Raw genomic sequence first — 22841 nt, forward strand, 5'->3', positions numbered from 1 at the left:
TGTGTAATTTTTACGACGAAACTCACTCAGATTATAACATTTGTCACTAGTCTGAAAGTTTCGTACTATGTAAGGTAAAATTGATAATTAATTTTATCAATCATATTACAAAATTTTATAAATATTGACACATGTTATAATCTAATTATTTTATAATTTTTGTAGTAAAATTTATTTTTAAAAAATAAAAATTTAACATTTTTGTTAACTAGAATGGCAAAATTAGTGTCATGTGGACTGACAACTCCAAACAAAAAAATAGTTTCAAAAAATTATTATTAAGAATTTATTTTTAAGTTTACAGTATTTAAATAGAAAAGCCCCCTTATCATATATACAAAGGTGCAATGGCCAACCCTTTTATTTATTCCATTATTCTCAAAACCTATTTTGATCTCATTTGACGGCATGATTAAGGGAAGCAAAAGCAGAACACTAGAGGTAACGATTTTATCGGCGGAGGATCTCCGCATAAACGGAAAGGCGGCGAACAAGAACGTGTTCGTGGGTGTACGCGCCGACTCTCTGACGAGCCAAATGACAACAATGAAGGGCAATGGCGAAGGAGGGGGGTTCCACACGTGGAACGAGAAGTTCTTGGTGGAGTTGCGCGAGCGCGTGATGGATGTAACGTTCGAAGTGAAGAGCAAAACGGGAACGCGTGTGAAGGACGTTGGCGTGGCGAGAGTGGCGGTTAAGGATTTTCTTGGGGGGTCGGTTCCTAATCACTGCTTGCAGTTTCTGAGTTACCGGTTGAGGGATTGGGATGGCTTGCGAAACGGGATCATCAATTTTTCCGTTAGAGTTGTGGGGGCTGAAGAGGTTGTTGCTGGTTCTTGTGGGTCGCAGAAAGGTGCTCAGAGTGTTTCTTCCTGCGAAGGTGTTGTTACTGGCATTCCCGTTCGGTGGAACGCCTCAACTAGCATTAGTCAAGTTTGAGTTGCTCTACTTTTTCTTGTGAAAAGACAGTTTGCTGTGTATGTGTGTAAAATTTGGATTGCTTTTATCTACTTTTCAAGTTATTTTGATTTAAAAGTATACCAGTAATCTAGTGGTAGAATAGTATCTGCCATCGAATTTACATCTGACAAACCGGACTGAAGGTGCTGTGGGCGGTGATGGTATGGTTGCAGTGACAAACGTAATCTAAAGGGAAAAGTTCGAGTGAAAAGGAATTGACGCATAAAATACGTTTCTTTAGCTAAGTTTATCCATCTCCTCGTCTCCAAATAAATTCTAATCATGTGAGGATAAGATCATATCAATAATTAAATGGAAAAAATAGATAAGATCATGTTAAGGTGTTATTGCAATGCCACAACTTCATATCGTATCTCATATATTTTTTTAGTGAGTTATTCGCGTATTATATAGATATTATTAAATTAAAATGATTTTATATATAATTAATTTTAAATTTGATAAAAATAAAATGAAATAATATTTTAATTTTGACTAATAATATTTTATTACGAGAAATAAATTAAAATTTAAAAATAATTTCTAAAAATATAATTTAACTTAATATTAAATTGAGAAGAAAAAAAACTATAAACGCAGCTATATTGGACAAAATGTAAAATGTGGGTTTATACATGGTTAAGCTATAAATTTTTAAAACCGGAGAGTAAAATTATGGTACCTTTTGTCAACCAAATTATATTAATATAATTTTAAAATTCAAGTACAATAAAAAAGCTCAAGAATTAATTCAAGTAAAATATTTAAAATACATGTCAAGAGAAAATATTTGAAATATATGCATAGTTAAGACCCCACACATTGCAATCCCGTTTAAAACAAGGACTACATGGTTTGGTTTATGACTGTATAGCCCATTGTTTTAAAGATCTGTGGCTCGCAGAAAACGTCTATGTAATTTTCTTTAAACAGAGTTTTCGTTAAATGCATGTTCTTTCAACACAATGCAAACGGTGAATGCAATGTAACTAGACCATTTGCGATTTCATGTCCCATTGATGTAATTAAGACACTGAGACTTTGTAGTTGAGACTTGAGACATTTAACTGTTTATATGATTTTCTTTGAGTCATCCTAAGTAATGCATGCATTTTAAGAGTAAAAATATATATATAAATAAATATTCAAGTTTATTTTTTATCTGTTTATCATGTCATGCCTAGCCAGTTTTTATTATTATTATCATGGAGAACAAGGTAATGATAAGAGAGAAAGAAAGTCGTGAGAGTATAAATGAAAGATAAATTTTTAAAAAAAAAACAAACTTTTCTAAGAATTTAATTTCTATATATTGAATAATTTTTTTTACAAAATTAATAAATTGGTTCCTTAATTTTTTTTATTTAGTTTAACTTTTTTATTTTTTCTTATTTAAATCCTTTAACTTTTAAAACTGTTTTAAATAAGTTTTTACAAATGTTAATTCTTTTAAAATATTACTATTAATTTTCTTCTTCCTTTGAACTTCATAAAAAAAACATTCATTTTTAAGTCAATTTTTCAATTGTATAATTTTATTTTCTTTTCACTTTTTTCCTTTAAACTTCTTCTCTAGTCTTTTTTAACTTATTTTTCTCGTCATTCTAAACTACTAGAAAACCTGCAAATATAGACAGATTGACAGATAGATTTATAAATAGATTTTTTAATTATTATAGATAAATTTTAGTATTATAGATGAATTTACAGAAATAAAGAAGTAAATATCTTAATAAATAATGTAAAAAATAAAATAGCATTGTATATCACTAATAATTGGTATGATCATCTTCTAAAAAAGTATCATCATCAGTAAAGGAAGAGTCGGAGGAGGAATGAGGCATGAAGCTGAAGATTGGTGGTATTGGAGCTGATAAAGGAGGAGGAAAAGGTGAAGCTGCTTGCTCTCGTAAGCACAAAGTATGCATGCATCTGCTACATTTGCATATGCTGCTCTGCACCTTCCTCTCATACTCGATGCCACTTTCTTCTTCATTTTCTTCGCCCACTTCTTTTTCCATGCACTTTCTTTGGTCTTCCACATCTTCTCATTTTGCTTCTGCAGTTCTTCATTGAGAGCATAGACCTGAGTGCAGATAATGTCCTCTACTTCCTCAGGTGTAAGAGAAAGAGCATCTTCAGTGACAGATGCTAGACATGGAGTCTGCAAAGCGGCTCCCATGTTGTAAATACGACCTTTATAAAGGCCACTCACCGTCTCTAATCATATAGTATCTTCATCAACTGACTCTGGATCTTGAGAAAATGTCTCCTCAAACCTTTGAACATAGTCATCCTACAGTTTAATGCAGATAATTATAAAAAAAATCATAAAAAATTAAAAATAAATAAAAAATAACTTCAAATCCAACAACCCATATATGCATTCTAAAGTCCTAAATGTGTAGAATCCAATGCAACTGGAATAAAACAAAAATGATATCTATAGAAAAAGTTATAGTCGAAATAGTATCAAAGTTCAGAATAATCGAAAATACGAAATTAAAGCATTTATTTGTAATAGGCACAATTTATTCAAATATGTAGAAAATGGTAAAAATTATAAAAATAAAGCATATGAAAAGTGTTTATTAATAAAAAGAAAACTATAAATGTAAACCTAAAATATGTTACATCATGTATCAACCTTTTATTTTATATTATACAAATTTCTAATATAAATTTTGGCAAAACCTCTCCTAATATATGAATATTTCCTTCTATTTGTTTACACTTAATATAACAAATTTCTAGAGTAAATTTCAGCATAATTTCTTCTAATATATGATTATTTCTTTATATTTGTTTACACTTAATACAACAAATTGCTAATGTAAATTTCGGCAAAATCTCTCTTAATATATGAATATTTCCTTACACTTGTTTACACTTAATATAACAAATTTCTAATGTAAATTTTGACAGAATTTTCCTTAATATATGAATATTTCCTTACATTTGTTTACACGTACTTAATATAAAAATCTAAATTTTCTTTACACATAATCTATATATTATATAACAATCTATTATTAATCAATGCATCAAAAGCATACACATCACAATCCTAAACCGTTCTAGAGCACATCCCCTTATAACTCCACAACATGCATATTCTACAATCTCCGCAAGTACAAACAATTCACACAGTAATCAGGTTTGGGAAAGGACCTCTACTCCCATCTCCTAGTCATACAATCTCTAGTCCTACAACTCTATCTTAAAAATTTTAAATCTCTATTATACATCAAAATTTAAAAAACTAAATCAATTAAAAGTTAAAGTATCATATCAAGAATACAATGATACAAATTATTTTCTAAATGAATGCTCTAGCTACTTGCAAAGGCTAGAAAATTAATAATGCTAGATAGAGACAAAGACAAGGAGATGAGAGAAAGAAGAAATAATGGAAAGTGAGAAGAAGGAGTAGGCGTAGTTTTGATAAGTTTCACACATAATAGACGAAAAAATCTGTTTGTAAATGATTTGATGAAATGGTGTATTTTAGGAATTTAATTACAAACAGATTTTTCCGTCTATAAATCCACCAAAAACTATTACAGACGGAAAAATCCGTCTATAAATAGACAAATAAAAAGTCAGTAAAAATAGTCATATTTACATACAATTTTTTGATGTCTATAACCTCCGCTCCAAAAATCCTACTAAATTTCAAATTACAAACGAAAAATTTCATATGTAATTTTGTCTATAAGTTCTCACGTCAAACGGTGGACTGAAATACAGATGAATTCTTTTTGTCTATAATACAAACAGATTTCTCTAAAAAATAAAAAATAAAAATGAATATCTATAAATCCGTCTGTATTATCTATTTGTATAAAATATGTTTCTAGTAGTGTGAACTCTAATAAAAAAAGTTATTGTTTTTTTTCCTTTTATTTCTATACAACTCTTGACTGCGTAAACTATAAACTATAAATTTGCAGTATTTGTTATTCAAAACTTTGAGAAGGAAAAAAGATAACAATTTCCACATCCGGGATACATTAATTAATATATCGATAATCCATTGCTGATTTCCAAATTTTTGGCACAGGTGATGTCTTGTACGTAATTAATCTATAAGTGTGTGTCTGCCAAAATCTGTTGTTAAACAAGAAAAGCATGATAATGTAATGAACATAAATGACTAATAACTCTCTCTCTCTCTCTCTACGAATCTGATGATAATATAATTTTTATATATCTCTTGTCAGCATATTTAATCAATTTTTTTATTAATTTGAAAAAAAATGTTTTGCCAAAAAAATCTATAAAAATACATGCTTCGGAATTTATAGTTTCAGAATGTTTGAAAAGTTAGTGTAACTAATAGAAGATAATTTTACGAGTAACTTGTGAACATTGTAATATATTAAATGTTGATTGAGGAAATTTAACTAGTAATAATTTCAAAAGTAAGAATTTGTTTTGAATGAAAACTTATTAAAGAGTAACAAAAACATTAAATTGACATGAAAGTTTAGAAAACGTTTTATAAAATGAAAAAAAAAATCTTAAAGTTTATTTAAAAAGTATAAATTCAAATTTATAACATGCAAGAGTGTAAAAGTATGATGAGTTCTGAGGTAATGAGTTGCTTTGACCTGCCCAACACGATTAACCAAAGGAATCCAATATGAGAAAACTTAGTTCGAAAGCAGAGTGCCCAGCAAGGAGCATTATTAAATAAATTTTTGAATATTCTCTTTTTGGTGCATAAATTGTTGAATATTCTTTATATAGGCAGTTGAATGAGTCCACCTAAAACATTAAATTTCCAAGAGATTGCCACGTACGTCAACTACGTGTACATAATAAACTTCAGAGTCAAGGTCAATAACCATTTTATACTCTTTTTCGTGTCTATTCCTTGGAGCTTTTTTGTTTTTTCTTTCCATGGAAAAACAAACTACGTGTTTGTTTCCTGTGAAACCTTTATTTCGTCACATTTTCGCATTCAATCCCATTACTTAAACCCTCACGCTCCTCCTTCCTTTTCGTCTCAAACAATATTTCCTTCACAAACACAATTACACACTACTCATATCATCACACACTTTCAAAGTATATTCGATACAATATAGTATATAATTTTGCATATCTACTTATTTAACCAAAGTTCTTATAGATATGGAAGCAAAACCACATGCACGCACCTTAGAGATCAACGTTATATCGGGAGAAAACATATGTGTCGATCAAAGTTCAGTGGTGGAAAACGTGTATGTTGTTGTTCGTGCCGAGTCTCTTAGTTGTTGCTCCACAAAAATGGTGAACAAAGATAAGGGTTTGCTTACGTGGGACGAGAAATTCTCGTTATATATTCCTTCCCATGCAAGGTCAGTGACGTTTGAGGTGCAATGCAAGAAGTACAGAGGGGTTCGTCCTATTGGGGTAGCAAGGATAGCACTTTCGGATTTTCTTGGTGACAATGTTGTGTCTAAAAGTTGTGTTCAAATGTTTAGTTATGGGTTGAGGGATTGGGATGGTCAACGAAATGGGGTTATTCATTTCTCCGTGAGGTGGGTGATGCAAGAGGATTACGCAAGCTTAGAAATGAAACCAAAGGAGGAAATAACCAATGTGAATTCTAGTGGGTTTGAGCCTGAGGTTAAGGGGTTTCAGGTGAACCCTAAGACTTCAAGTAACGTTGTCATTGGCATGCCAGTTTGGTACGTACGTTGAGTTATCAGAACTTTGTTCGAAGTTTTTTCTTCTTTGTTATGGTGAGAGTTCTTACTTTTTTCTTTCTGTTTCCTTTTGTTTTTGTAACAACATAAAAAAGAATGTTTGCTATAAATAGAAATAAAGAATAGGAACAATATGCATGGCTTTTGAAATTAAATATCTTCTGTTGTATTTTTTTTTTCCTAGTCAGAGACAACTTTTACACCACCAAATGCATAAATTAATTAGCTGATGAAGATTGTTTCAGCTTAATTAAGGGTTGTAAGTTCGAGTCTGATTGTTCATAAGATCTATTAAGTGTTATCAAGAATTGTTAGTGATATCTCATTATTGTAGAAACTATGGTTGTATACAATTTTAGAGTATCTTTTATACGATCCTTTTCATTTATTTTGCTTATAATGGAAAAAAGGTCATGAGTTTGAGTTCTTAAAAATAAAACTTCATTTAAATTTAAATTTTGATGTTGATAATATTCTTACCTGACTTGAGTTAGATTAGTATATAATTTTTGGATGCCCGTAGCTTTCAAGGGAAAAAAAATTCTGATATATTTATCTTATTGTCATGGAATGTAATAGTCCTTTTGTTTTAAGGGTTTTTTACTTCATTTTTTTTAATTAAAAAATGTTTAACAAATTTATAAAAGTGATTAATGTTTTTAATAAAATTAAAGAAAACATAAAAAAAAAGTGATTTTAGTATTTTTGAATGGTTAAAAAAATTTCTTGAAAGGAGATGGGTCAACTTACGTAGTATAAATTATACGTATTTTTACATTGTTAATAACCTTATATAGAATATATCGGTTGAATTTTTATTTTTTTATAGGCAAAACATATATTATTAGAGAGAGTCTAAGGGAAACTCAAAACCCATATACACAGAAAAAAATTACTAACTCAGAGAAATAAAAAACAAAAATATATTTATACAAAGCTAAAACGGATGCAATTTCGTGGGTTCAAATACCAATCAGCTAACAAAATAGCTTCTCCCTTACTAACAAGTGATAGCTATTTACAGGACCTCAGAATAATATAATCTAGAACTTCCCTCTCATTCAAAACACCATTGGAAAATACAATTTTATTTCTATGTAACCACATACTTACCCAAACAATTAATAAGCATATCCCTTTCTCTTTTACTACAACCAATACCAATCCAAGAAAGCAAGTAAGTCGATATATCTGAAGGCAAAACCAGTGAGAATTCAAGCCAACACGCAGTAAAGTACTAGATTTGAGATGAAACTGAACACGTTAAAAATAAATGAGTTGGAAGTTCATCTAAACTATGACAGAAGCAACAAGTTATATCATCAATTTGAACACCTCGAGCAATCAGCAAACCCTTACAAGGGTGTGCATTCAGCAACAATTGCCAAGAAAATACCAGACACTTAAGAGGGACATTTCCTCTCCATAGCCTTTGCAAGGCATCTGCCGTATACTGATCTACACTATTAGGACCACCAAAAAGTTCAAATAGCTATGAATACGCAGATTGTACTGAATAACAACCTGAAGAATCTGCCCTCCATACTCATTTATCTTCTTGTGGTAACTTAATAGAAACTCCATCCATAAACTTTAACAAAAGATTAAAGCTTGAGATCTCAATTTGAAAGACTCTTCTTCGCCAATTAACATCCCAAACTCACCTAGTGCCATCATGAAAACCTTTCTCCAATACACATGATTCAGCATTCCTCGCCACTGCAAACAATCGTGGAAATGCTTCACACAATCGCACCCTGCCTACCCACTTATCTCTCCAAAAAAGAGTGTGTAAACCTGCACCCACACTTCTATCAAACTTCTCATCCAGCCAATAATTTCCTTGATGAATAACCTCCATCAAATCATGCCACCACAAAGAACATCTGTTGTGAAATGATGGATGCTGAATAGAAGAAGCTAATCTTCCATATCTAGATTCCAATACCCGCACCCACAATGAACTAGAACAATTAACACCTTGCCACAACTATTTACCAAGAAACACCCAGTTAAACCACTGCACATTCCTAATGCCCAAGCCACCATTCTTCCACGGTCTACATACCGTTTCCCATTTCATCCAGGGGATTTTAGATCCATCATTAACACCCTTCCATAAAAAATTCTGTTGGATAGTGACAATCTCCTTTATCACCGATTTTGGCACCTTAAAAAAGGATAACAAGTGCAATGACATAGAATTAAGAATTGCATTAATCAAAGTCACCCTACCTCCAATCGATAAATACCTATACTTACATGATGCTAACCTCTTTTTAAAAACTGACGGTTGAATTATAACATGTTATCTAGATTATTTGTTATATTTTTTTAAAAATTGAACAGCTGCAAAAATGTATTTATAGAATTTTTACTTTTAAATATTCAAAAAATATATATCATATTAATTTTGATGTTTAAGAATAAAGTATTAATGAATTTTGGATTATTATAAAATTTTATAAACATAATCTATAATTTAAAATTTTAATTTAACAATTGATTTTTTAATTAAATTATTGGATAAAAACTTAATTATCTAATGTAAGAATGAAATTAAGTTACGCTAGTATATTTTGATCACTCTCCTTCTTGAAAAATAGTTTTGGAAAGCATTTATCTCATACTAGAGATGGAAACAAGCTAAGTCGCCTGATAGGGGCCTATGGCCTGACTTGATTTAGACTTAACCTGACTTGACTTTTTTAATAAATAAATCAAACTTAGACTTTTTTTAAGACCTACTTAAGTAAATAAGTCAGGCCTGAGCTGTTTATAAAGTCTGTTAAGCCTAACAGACCGGCCTGTATAAATATATATATATATATATATATATACATATTATAATAATTTAAAAATAGAGCTGTCAAAATATATTTAAATAATAAAATTATTTAATAATATATTTTTATATTCTTAATTTTGTTATTATTAAATTAATATATTTTATAATTTTATTTATTTATAATTATAATAAACAGAAATTATATTCTATTAAAAATAAAAAATATTTATACATGATTACACTTTTTAGATAATAAATTTATTTAATAATAAATTATTATATTTGTTATATTTAAACAAGTTAAAGAATAGTTAAGTTTTTGAACAGGAATAAGATGCAATCAAAATTAAACAAAATAAAATTTAAAAATAAAATAATAAAATTATATTAACATATTTTTTATACTCTTAATTTTATTATTATTAATTTAATTATTTAATTGTTATATTAATATATTATGTTATAATTCTTTTTATTTATAATAAATAGAAATTACTTAAATATAAATTATATTTTATTTGAAAGTAAAAATTTATAAAAAATATGATAACAAAATAAAATAAAAAACTTATTATAATATATATATATATATATATATATATATATATAATCATACCATATAGCAAATAATATAAATAATTTAATTATAAATAAATTATATAATAATATATATTTTTATAATTTACACATGTTTTAATTAAATTATTAGTTAATTTATTAATTTATATGTAATATATAAGTATGTGTTTTAATTTATTGTATCAGTAATATTTTCTATATTATATTATAGTGTAGTTAATTTTACATTTATTTGTTAATTTAAAACAACAAATTAATGAAACAAATAAAATTAAATATTTTGTAATTATTTTTTTAATTTAATAGTTATTATTGTTTTCAATATATATATATATATATATAGAGAGAGAGAGAGTACATTAAGTTTAAATTTTTATATTAAGTTTTATTATATATTTTTTTATTAAGATAGAAATTGAGAAATATAAGTTATTTTAATTTAAATATAAATTTTAATAGTTTTTCCTATGCTCATATGCTATTTTTCTGCATCTATGAATTTTATAATATAAATATTTTTTATCTACAATTTTTATAATGATAATATTTATTTACTTTTTAAAATATAATAATTTTTTAGCTGATTCAACAAATTTTGTTAGTGTTATTTTTTTTATTAATTTTATGTGTTTATTATGATTTTATTTATTAAATATAAGATGTATTTATACCAACAAAATATAATTATCATAAAAAACAACTAAAATTTTTAATAATTTAATAATTTTATAAAATTAAATTGAGAAAAATAAAAATATAAAAATTTTATAATATGAGAAAATTTTAATTAATGTTCAAATAAAATTTTGAAAAATTATTTATAAAATTATATAAAAATTATTACAATTATTTAATAATTATTAATAACACAAATAAAAATTTGAATATATGTAAACTAATTTGATAATAAAATAATTATATTTTTATTAATATTAATATATATATTTATAATCAGACCATGTAACAAATAATATAAATATAAATAAATTATATAATAATATATATTTTTGTAACTTGCGCGTATTTTAATTAAATTATTAGTTAATTTATGAATTTATATGTAATATATAAGTATATGTTTTAATTTATTGTATAAGTAATATTTTTTATATTACATTAATGTTATAATGTAGTTAATTTTATGTTTATTTGTTAATTTAAAATAAAAATTAATAAAATAAATAAAATTAAATATTTTGTAATTACTTTTTAATTTAATAGTTATGATTATTGTCATTATATATATATATAAATTGCATTAAATTTAAGTTTATTTATTTTTAAAAATATAATAATTTTATTTTAATTGATTCAACAAATTGTGTGAATGTTATTTTTTTTTTATCAATTTTATGTATTTACTATAACTTTATTTGTTAAATGTAAGATGTCTTTAAACAAATAAAATATGTTTTTAAAATAAAACTAAAATCTTTACTATTTATATAATTTTTTAAAAATAAATCAAGAAAAATATAAATATAAATTTTATTAATATAAAATATTTATAATTAATGCTTAAATAATATTTTAAAAATTATTTATAAAATTATATAAATATTATAATTATTTAATAATTATTAATAATGTAGGTGAAAATTAGAAAATTATATAAACTAATTTGATAATAAAATATTTATATTTTTATTAATATTAAAAAAAATTTATAACATGTTTTGTTAACTATTTCCATCTCTACTTAATACTCACCAGGTATATGCTCATTTGAGTAATATTTGTTTAAACATGTCATCAATTTATAAATTAATTGTTACTAGATATTACTATATAATGCCAAAAACAAAGTGTCAAGCAAGTTGATAAACTTGACAAAAGGATAACGACACCCAGCTGGTGGTCATGGTTTGGTTATTTGGTAGCTGTACGTACTGAATGCTCAACAAATATTTTTCTTTTAATTCTGTGCTCAACATACACAGAATTTACCAAATTTTACTATGGACCGAGTCTATAAAACAAAGTTTCTCTGATCTTGCCACTTAATTCTTAGGTATAGTTCTTCAGCTCATTCATTTGTAGCTGGTACGTGCCTAGGGGGTTCGTGACGTTCACATATATCATCCTCATTTCTTCGATTCACACAACATTCAATTTGCTTGGGTTGCGTAGTTATGACAGTGCGCGGGTCCATCAAGTTTTCCATGGCACGTAAATTGAGGGTAATGAGTTGACTGACTAGCCTCTAAGATATGTTGCGCAGTTTCCTACATTGTTCAAAATAGTTTAGTTGATTCTTCTGTGACTTCCAATTTCCAAGTTTTTTTTGTACTTTAATTATATATACCTTTTCTTTTTCCTTGTAGTGAGGCCAAAAATTCCCTGGCTAGTAGTGTGTACGCGAACACCCAGAGCTAATCAGCCTAGATTATTCTGCATTTTCTTTTCCTTTTATTGCTTTTTTCAAAACTAGTCCAAGAAATTGAAAATGACCATGAGTATGAAGTATCTTAAATTGTTTAATTTTCTCTTTGTTCGTGCTTTATGTTTAGTTCTAATCTCTTACCAATAGTATACGTATGTTCGCGAAGTAGGTTAATTATGTTCATACAAGAGACAACCATAAACTTTGGCTTGTTAAAGCCATTGGTTGGTAGAAAATTTATCATTTCATACCATTTGCATAACTATCGATTACGTGCTCGGAAGAATGTCCTCTTTTTTAAAATATTGAATGTAAACTATATATTGCCTTCCCAGAATGGACAATTAAAAAATACACAAGAATGTAATTGGTCAAAATAAAAATAATTAAATAAATTGTCACTTCAGACAAACTTTTGTGAGTCTTTACTTAATCTCCATCCTTAAACTTAAAATCTTATAGCCATGTTTATTAAAATAAAAATACATAATCAAATCAACACTTACGAACATATATTAATGACTTTTATAAACTTAATTAACACTTATCGCTAATAGTATTACGCTAATAAAATATTTTAGAGCAGTTCTATTTTAATATAAAGAATATTTAAAAATTATTCTAAAATTTTGCGTTATCTAATGTATTATATTTAATAAAATTGTTAAATAATAATCACTTTAAAATGTTGATATTGAAAAGTAGTTATATATACAACTACTCTCACAAAGTGAATATTTTCAAAGTATAAATATGAACTGTGAATTAAAAATTTAAATTTTTTTTATGAATTTTTCATTATAAACTAAAATTAATTTATTGTTACGTCTAAATTTAAAATTATGTCTAATATTTAAATTTTTTTTATTTTTATCACAAATTAAAATTAAAACTTGAGTTTATAAGTTGTGTTAACCAAACAGTCTACATTTACATGAACTAAATATAAATAAGTAAAGGAAAAAAAATATTAATGTGAAAAAGAAAAAGAATCTACAAATATGAAAAAGACTAATTTTGTTAGTATAGAAAAAATAAAGAAAACCTACAGAGATCAACTTTATTAACAAGACAAAAAGATTCATGAGTTGAACGTGCTTCATTTAGAAAATTTAAAGACTTTAGAAAACAATTTTCTATTAACTGCTTCTCAAAAATAACTTTAGAAAGTGATTAACAGAGAATCGATTTCAGAAGTATAAACTAAAAAATGATTTAATACTAACCATTTTCAGAAGTGTACATTAAAAAATGGTTCATCGGTTCTCTCTATGAACCGCTCTCAAAGTAATTAAATGCTAACAACTCTTTAAGTGTATTATTATTAAAAAAATTATTAATCGTTGTTAAAGTTAATGCTCTAAAAGCTCGATTTTTATACAATACAGTATGAAAGTTGGTTGGCAGTTATTTTATTTTAATTTTTTTAGTTTTGCAAAAAATGTGTATTTTTGCTTTGAAAATTTGTGAAAACTTCGTTTATAAAGGAAACCGAACATTTTTTTAGTAACATGACAAAACTAGAACTTTTCTAAGCTACTCAATGTGCACTCGTTCACATGTATTCTATAAATTTTAAGTAGAAATGCAGATTTTATCTATGAATCTTACTCGCATTGTCTTAAAAGAGTATTACTACATGGAACGAAAAAAAAAATTGTACAAAGAAACAAGAACAAAATGACGCGATATATATTAGTTAAATATTAAATTATAAAATTAACAAAAATTAGGAAAAGATAGAAACCACACAACCACCATGATTCATTGAAATTTTCCGCACTATGCACCAATACTAATCTGAAAAACACTGATTAAAAATATATAAATAGAAAAATTCGTAAAAATCATACGAATGTTTTAAGGTAAATTTTCCTGCATTTAAAAAATGAGAGAGTATTATAACAGTTTAAGAACATTTAATATCCTTTAATATTTTAGTATAATTTAAAAAAGTATTTAATACACCCTAAAGTTTAAGAATACCGTAACAAGAATTTTGTTTTAAATATCATGCAACGAGAATATATTAATAATATATTTTAATGAAATATTTATTTCAGATATTTAATTTGATATGTATTTTTAACTTTATTTAGTTTCTAATTTTTTCTATTTAGTTGACTTTCAAACAAAATACACAATGTACTTATTTATTTTTATTTTATAATAATTATTAAAGCATTGTACATATTGTACTTATACATAGTGTGGATACTTAAAAGCTATCAAAAACAATTTTATTTTTTACATTTTATTGAAAATAGTTTTTAAAATAACATACAATGTTAAAATTACATAACTAAAAATTATTACATTAAGTTTTTTAATGTTTTATAAAATGATTTTTTATTATAAAAATATTTTTTAAAATAAATTATTTTATTTATTCTCTTTTTTTTTTATCTTTTCTCCATCTATTTGTTTCTCACTATTTTGCTTATATTTTTGTACTATTTTCCATGTCATCCTAACACGGCATTAGTAATTAGTTGCGAGTGTTTCCATATAATTTCTTCCCAAGCAAACAGCGTAACCGAGGGTGAATATTGCCGCGGATCGTGGAAGTCAACGTCCAAAGTCAAAAGTCCATACACATTTTACATAGCAAAAATATTGAAACAAACACAATTTTCTCTCTCTCTTTCTCTCTCTCTCTCTTCCGCGTTTTCATTACATATAAAAACATGCACCCTCTCTTCACCATTTGCAAACTCACTCAAACAAACCAGATATACACATTCATAATTACACTTACACATATCTTTCTGCAATTTCTTCTGCAATGGGGGTAAGCTCACGTACGCTAGAAATCACGGTGATATCAGGTGAAAACATTCTAGTAACGGAGGATCCATACGTCGTCGTTCGGGCTGAGTCTTTAAAATGCTGCACAACGAACATGGCCAAAGATAGTGGAAACAATAACTCCACTTTCTTTTCGTGGAATCAGAAGATAATGCTCAACGTGCCTGTGCATGCAAGATCCATCACATTCCAGGTTCAATCCAACAGGTTCAAGGCTGTTCGACCCGTTGGAGTCGCCAGAATCGCCGTTTCCGATTTTCTAAACGGCGTCGTGTCCCAAAACTGCTTCCAAGTGTTTAGTTACCGGTTGAGGGACTGGGAAGGGAAAAGAAATGGAATCATTCGCTTCGCAGTGAGGGTGGCGCCGCCGGAGGAATGTTTGAATTCCACTGTGGAGGCGGTGAAGGGAACGGTGGCGAGTAAGGAATCCGGTGATCAGTTCTTGGGAATCGGGATTGATGACAAGAACTCTTGTAACGAAGTTGCCGTTGGTGTTCCAATTTGGTGGAACTACCCTAGCGTTGTTTGAAGATTTATATATTTTCTAAATTTTTTTATTTGCTGTGTATTTTGTGAAAGAGGGTGAGGAAAGCCAAATTTAATTCAAATATATATTGTGTGATAAAGGTTGATATAATTTGTTAGAAATCTTGTCTTGTACGCAAACATGAATGCTTTTGTAAGAAAGTATTAAAATAGTAATTCTCATTCTTCATGCTTTTTTTATTATATATCCATATCTATCATTTTTTTTTATATATTATTCTTAACTTTTTCATCCATTTAGCATTTAAAACTTGAATGTCAACATATTATTTTTCTTACAAAATTTATATTTTTATATCTATCTCTTTTACATATTAATTTATTTATTCTTAAATGGATCAACCTGCAAAATTCACACTAAAAAAAATGAGTTTGATACTTTTAATTTTTAACTCATTTTAAAAATAAAAAGTTAAATTTGGCCTTCTTTACAGCGGATTTACTTGCGGAAATAGGGAAGGCTGAGCAGTTTAACCGGCTTTTTCAATCCTAAATAATGCTTAAGTTGTGGGAATCATCTCCCTCTTGAGCATATTCAGATAGCTTTAACAATTGTCTTTTAACAGTGAAACAAAATGTGGATAAAAAAATATAAAAATATTAATCCTTTTTAAATATTTTTATGTTTACAAGAAATTATATTTCAGATATATATATATATATATATATATATATATATATATATATATATAAAGCTTTTAAAGAAAATTGAAATATTATCGTCGAATGTAAATAAAATCTTTTAACATTTTTTTTACGGATTGGGTATATAAAAAAAATAGCTTGTTTGAGAACGTTCCAGTAAACTTCTGCCAGTGATATGGATTATAGTGAATTTAGTTTATTACCTTTAAAGTAAGTGTAAAAGATTTTTTAAGAAAATAGTTAAAGTATATGCCTTAATTGATCACTTTCATTTGCTATATATATTGCAAAAAGAGATTCTTTTAATTCAACTATTAAAAATTCATAACATATACAATTATTTTTATCTTTTATTCTTTTATATACAAAATTCGAAAACATAACATAAAACACAGAGACGCCTTCATGTATGCAACTGCATAATTAGGTAGTTTAACTTTCTTCATTTTCAGTTCATTAGTGACGCTATATAGTGCCTAGGGGCTTGCCAACATTCATTTCCTCCTCATTTTCTTGATTCTCATCGTTGAATATGTGTTGAGTGGATGAGACGGTGCGGGTCGGTGAAGTTTAGTTTCTAACACGTAAAGCAATGTTAATGATCTCCCTCTCACACTCTTCAATTCGTTTGGTTGATATCGAATCATCAACTTTCGAAAGTTCATGTGATTTGTTCTTATTTTGTCTGTTAGTAAAACCAAGAAATTCCTTAGCAGAGTATAATTAAACTGAAGCGCACTCAGTTACATAAGCACTATTTAGACGAAGTCTTATATATAAGTTATCATATTAATAATGGGCAGATTTTTAAAATTTATATTAACAATGTATCTTTCATAAAAATTATAATAATAAAGACCATCTTAATATTTTAAAAATTTGTATTTATTGATAAATGATATTTTGTATAATGCAGGCCAAGACCATCGCCACTCCTCCTTTTATCAGGTGATCTGTCCCTGCATTTAGTACCTAAAGAAAAAAAAGTTTGAATTTATTGGATGTCGGCACCGCCACCGTAACAGAGATATCTGTTCCACGTTGGCCACTTGTCCACAACGTGGATCCGCCACATCCCACATGGTCATCTGCTTCTTTTACAATTTTTTATCGGAAATTATTTTAAAACGAGAAAAACATTTTAAACATTTATTGGTAAGAAAAAAATAATAGAGAAAAATGGTAAATACAATATGTGATATAATTTAATAAGAAGAAAAACGTAAAAAATATTAAGTAAATATTGACAATGTTGAAATATTCATAAATTATAATTAAAAAATAAATAAACTATAAGAGACATTGTATTTCTAAAAATTACGGTGTTCATTAATATTTGTTAGAACGAGAAAGTGGCATAGAAACTTGTCCCCCACCCCAAGTACACGCGTTACACGCAAAACATCCCTGTCGTTGTTTCTACATAATTTTACAAAAATATAAACCAAACAGCGTATTAGCGTATCCGATGGTCAAAGTGCCGAGTCAAAAAGTCAACACATTTTACAAACCGAAGAGCGTTGAAATAGCCAACCATTTACGCTCTTTCTCTCTAATCTCTTTAGCATTTCCTTCCAAAACCCATTGTATATATATGTTATGTTATATAACCCCTTCTTCCACTTCACAACTAACAAATCAAAGTTACTCGCACACACTCAGAGACATTATAACTCGTCGTTACACTTAGTTCACAAGCATGGTGATAAGCTCACGCACGCTAGAAATCACAGTTATATCGGGTGAAAACCTTCGCGTAATGGAGGACCCATACGTCGTCGTTCGGGCCGAGTCCTTAAACTGCTGCACCACGAAGATGGTCAAAGATAGTGGAAGCAACAACTCGAGTTTCTATGCATGGAATGAGAAGTTCATGATGAACGTGCCTATGTATGCACGCTCGATCACGTTCGAGGTACAATGCAACAAGTTCAAGGGTGTTCGACCCGTTGGGGTGGCCAGAATCGCGGTTTCGGATTTTCTAAACGACGCCGTGGCGGAAAATTGCTTGCAAGTGTTGAGTTACCGGTTGAGGGATTGGGAAGGGAAAAGAAATGGGGTTATTCATTTCGCGGTGAGGGTAGCAGCGTGGGAGAAATGCTCGGTTTCGCCAACTCTGGTGAGTGGGAAGGATTCCGGTCATCAAATCACCGGAATCAATGTAGGTGACAAGAAATCTGACGGAGTTGTTGTTGGTGTTCCGTTTTGGTGGAACTACCCTAACAATATTATTTGAAGATTTTTATTTTTGATTGATTATTTGAAAATTCTTTGTAATGGTCTGTAAGGGAAGAGAGTCAATTTTGGTTTACTTGTATTTTGTATTTTGAGAGGAAGGTTCCTACACTTTGCTAAAAATCTTGAATGCCAAACTCCTTATTTTGGTATAATAAATATCAAAATATAGAATATTTTGGCGTGCACTTTCAAGAAAGATGAAGAACGCGCGAGAATTGTCCTCAAGTTGCAACGGTTGTTCACAGAGGCACTTAGAAAGCGCGTGATCTTATGAAGGCATCGAAGCGTCAATCAAGTTTTGTTAGTAATCATTCCTACAATAGACGTCAATTTAATGACGTATGCGGCAGGATCATGCCTCCACAGTAGTTTACGAGCAAGTTTTCACACACTTTAAACTATTCATTTTAGTTTTTTATTTTTAATAAATTATAGTTAATAAAATATATTAAATAAATAGTTTTTTCTCTTATATCTGCATATTTAAAGAGTATATCATTTATTTTTATTATAATTTACTTTTTATTGTAAGGGTGGTGTTTTGTCGACATGGTTAAATTTCCTAGACGGGAAAGCACAAGCTCAACAAGTTGTTTTATACTATTATTTTTATTCTTTAATTTGAAATATAATATTGCTTAGTGTCAATTAATTATTTATTACAGGATATTAAATGTCAGTTTGTTTCAACATGTAAGTTGTTTCGTTTAGTTTATTTGTTTAAAAATAATGTGTAACGTGAATTTGAGTATATTTTGTTTTTAATTTGCATGCAAAACTACTTTATTTAGCCACTCTTAGACAGTAATAGTGTGTGGTATCACTGTATCTCTCTTTCGAACCCTGTTCAGAAAAAAAAAAAAGTTTGAAATATTATTTTAGATTTAAGAAGAGGTTACAAAATAACAATTATTTTTAAATTTTAAATTAAAAGATCATTTAATAATAATAAATATTTTAAAAATTAATAAGTAAATACAATTTTTAAATCTTTTAATATAAAATTAAATCTTTCAACGGCCAATGTATCGTAAAAATTATTTAAATAAATATGCTAAGTGTGGTGTCAATATTTTTTTTCTTTTTACCAAGTTTTGTCACGTCCTTTCAATAATGAAGATATTGTGAAAATTATTTGAATAAATATACTAAATGTGTTGTCATATTATTTTTAATTTTACCAAGTTTTGTTAACAGTGAATCAAAATATATTAACAAGTGATGAGTAAATAATATAAGTGAATTTAAATATTACATTTAATTTAAATTTTTAAGACTCTGAAATTATTTATGGATAAGGTTGTAAATTTTCACTTGACATATAATTACTTAATTTTGACTATACTTAAGAGATTAAATGTTATTATGGCAAATAAATATTTGTGTTTATAATATTTTTTTTCTTTAAGTTATAATTCCCTTTAAACTAGTTTTTTTTTTCTTTCAAAGTTTTATATATTTTTTTAATTTTTACCAATTCTTATCTTAATCTTCTTGATTATGCCAAAAAAAAATATTGTAGAAGTCATCATTGTATAAAAAAATTTCAAATTGTAAAAAGAATTATTTTTTATTTTATGTTATTTTTGTTAAAATATCACTGTTGAGAAAGAAAGTGAAATCATATACACTTCTATTCTTAAAATTAAGCTTCTAACAAAAAAATATTTAAAAAATATTAAATTTTAATAGTTCAACATATCTTACCTATAATTATCGACTCTTAATGTAAACACTTTTCTTATACACAATAACCAAAGCTTTTGATACTTAAAAAACTTCGTGTTATTATAAATTTTTCTAGTTATAATATTTTTTACATATATCCTTTCCAAATTTTTTAACGTGACTTTTAAGTAAATTATTTACTTTAACCTAATATATTATTATTTTATCTGAAATCTATCCTTTTTTTTTTTACTTTTACGTTAACTCTTCTCTTAATCTTCTTAATTTTATTATAATTTTTAATTTTTATACAGTATAAACCATCAACTAATGAGATTTTTTTAACTTGTTTAAAATAAAAAAAACTTTTCTTTAACTATTTCTCTTTTATTTTATTATTTTACTAGCCAAGGCTGATAGACTGATACCGAGAACCCCTCTCCCCTTGCAAACCAAGTTTCTCTTCAAGTTATGAGTAATTTTCACTAATGCCTTTCATTTTGCTTGTTATTTGAGAGGTTGACTGATCGAATTAGGATTTGTATAGTGAAACTGAAAAGTCTCCACAAGAAAATTATAAAATAAAACTTTGTTACCTTCAGGAAATGCAAGTGATTTTATAATTTTTTAATTTTTACTGTGGACTTGGACTATAACAAAGTTTCTATGACCTTGCAGCTGAATTCCTAGGTAACATTCTTCAGTGTTTTTAATTATATATTTTGCAGCCAGTTCTGCCTAATGGTTTGTGAAGTGCTTGTCATCCTCATTTTCTTTGATTCACACAACATTCAAATTGTGTTGAGTGGATGATACGGTTCGTGTCAGTGAAATTTTCTAAGACGTAAATTGAAGGTAATGAGCTGACTAACTGGTCAGTAATCTGCAGCTTCTTTTGTAATGAGATTTCAGCTTGGTTGGTTGAGCCATCTTCAACTCTGCCCAGTAATCTATATATATACTTAAATCAAGTCCTAATAATTAGTTTAAATAAGCCGTATAAAATTTGTTTACATACAAACTAAATTCATTTTATTTGATCGCTTGGTCTCTTTCGTAATTATCTATATATGTTACTTTTGTACCTATCATACATTAAAGAAAAATTAAATTAAAGTAACTTCACTGGGGGTTGGGACCTCCCTGTTTAATAAGGACATTAATTGGTACCCATAACACGCACCCCCTTTTATAATCTGTTTCCTTTTCTATTTTGTTATGAAAATTATTTTTTTAAAAAAGAAGAAACAATTAACTATATTGTATTATGTATATAAGTTGCACTACAATAAAAGTCATTTTTAGTGACAATTATTTAATAATCATAAATTATTTGTCAGTAAATTATTTATAAATATAAATTAATATATTTATTAAATATTAGTCGGCATAAATTAAATTTATAGTAACTATTATTATAAATGACCGTTAATTAAAATTTAAATTACATTCTTACTTCTGGTAATTATTTTTATATTTTTTCACTCGACACTCTCACACTCTCGTTTTTAATTGTAATACATTTTTTTTTTCAAAATCAGGATCAGTAGTAGAGTTACGGTGGCATGATACAGCAAAGCTCCTTTGATTTCTATTCATAGGGTATGGGTTTTAGCTTTCACTTATAGTGTAATTCAATTTTCACTCTATAAGATATGAGTTTCTTCTATTCTTTGGATTTCTACTTGCTCGACACTCATTTATTTTTCTCTCATTGTGCATAATATAATACATTCCATGGCAAGCGTGAGGTGAGTTTTAAATCTCACTATCTCTTGATTTTCAGATCTGTAAGGTGAGTTTCAAATATTGCTCAATCTCTTGATTTTTAGTTTCCACTCCGTGTTCTTTTATTTTTTTTGTGGGTGATATTTCAGATCTTGCTCAATCTTTGTTAATATGCAAGATTCCTTTTCTCTCTGTATTGAACTGACCAGAGTTATTACAATTGCTTAATGCTCAGTGAAATTGTTGGACTGGGGCGAAGAAGGCCAAAGGACACAAGCAGAAATTGCTTCCTTGAGGACAGTGTTTATACAGGAAGTTGTTGTTTGGCATAAACTTGATCATCCCAATGTCACAAAAGTTGATTTCAATTTCTTTATTTCAACCTCAATTTATGTTACTTTGTTTGTGTTGTTTCAAAGTTGCATATGCTAATATTATTTGCATGGAGGGATCTATCAAAACAATAACCTCTTGACATCTGAGGTCATATGAACATATATTATTTCAGCTGAGAGTATCATTTTTGTATCAATTTGTGTGTTATGCCTGTGTGTCCCTGCTTTCAGTTTTAGTTAGCTTTTCATAGTTGTATATAATGTCTTTCAAAGGTGTCAATTGATTAGGTGTTTTGATAATTATTTTAATACTCAAGGATACTAAGTTATGTTCATTTCACATTTCATGGGCTTCCTTCTTAACTATGTCTGTCATCACCTTTGAGGGTTGGTAAAGGACTATTGGGTAATACGGCTGGTAGTTGTTATGGTTTGAACTAATCTCTTAATTTGTGAAATTGCGA

General features: G+C 27.7%; 4 protein-coding genes across 4 annotated transcripts; all 4 read left to right on the forward strand.

Moving 5' to 3' along the window:
• The first annotated feature begins 408 nt into the window (after positions 1 to 408).
• Positions 409 to 939, forward strand: LOC113851103 (BON1-associated protein 2-like). The gene has a single exon (XM_027481588.1). The coding sequence runs from the start codon at positions 409 to 411 to the stop codon at positions 937 to 939; it is 531 nt and encodes a 176-aa protein (XP_027337389.1).
• A 5160-nt stretch (positions 940 to 6099) lies between these two features.
• On the forward strand, positions 6100 to 6654 carry LOC113851104. Its single transcript, XM_027481589.1, has one exon. The coding sequence runs from the start codon at positions 6100 to 6102 to the stop codon at positions 6652 to 6654; it is 555 nt and encodes a 184-aa protein (XP_027337390.1).
• Positions 6655 to 15126: 8472 nt separating this feature from the next.
• On the forward strand, positions 15127 to 15903 carry LOC113851602 (BON1-associated protein 2-like). The gene has a single exon (XM_027482125.1). The coding sequence runs from the start codon at positions 15195 to 15197 to the stop codon at positions 15744 to 15746; it is 552 nt and encodes a 183-aa protein (XP_027337926.1). The 5' UTR covers positions 15127 to 15194; the 3' UTR covers positions 15747 to 15903.
• Positions 15904 to 17997: 2094 nt separating this feature from the next.
• Positions 17998 to 19108, forward strand: LOC113851589 (BON1-associated protein 2-like). Its single transcript, XM_027482105.1, has one exon. The coding sequence runs from the start codon at positions 18108 to 18110 to the stop codon at positions 18642 to 18644; it is 537 nt and encodes a 178-aa protein (XP_027337906.1). The 5' UTR covers positions 17998 to 18107; the 3' UTR covers positions 18645 to 19108.
• The last annotated feature ends 3733 nt before the right edge of the window (positions 19109 to 22841 follow it).

The sequence above is a fragment of the Abrus precatorius genome, unplaced genomic scaffold (assembly GCF_003935025.1).
Source record: "Abrus precatorius isolate BTA unplaced genomic scaffold, Abrus_2018 Scaffold9, whole genome shotgun sequence".
Taxonomy (NCBI): Eukaryota; Viridiplantae; Streptophyta; class Magnoliopsida; order Fabales; family Fabaceae; genus Abrus; species Abrus precatorius.

Excerpts from the sequence above, each read along its gene's own strand:
- LOC113851602 (XM_027482125.1), top strand. The coding sequence starts at position 15,195 with ATGGGGGTAAGCTCACGTACGCTAGAAATCACGGTGATATCAGGTGAA.
- LOC113851103 (XM_027481588.1), top strand. The coding sequence starts at position 409 with ATGATTAAGGGAAGCAAAAGCAGAACACTAGAGGTAACGATTTTATCG.
- LOC113851104 (XM_027481589.1), top strand. The coding sequence starts at position 6,100 with ATGGAAGCAAAACCACATGCACGCACCTTAGAGATCAACGTTATATCG.
- LOC113851589 (XM_027482105.1), top strand. The coding sequence starts at position 18,108 with ATGGTGATAAGCTCACGCACGCTAGAAATCACAGTTATATCGGGTGAA.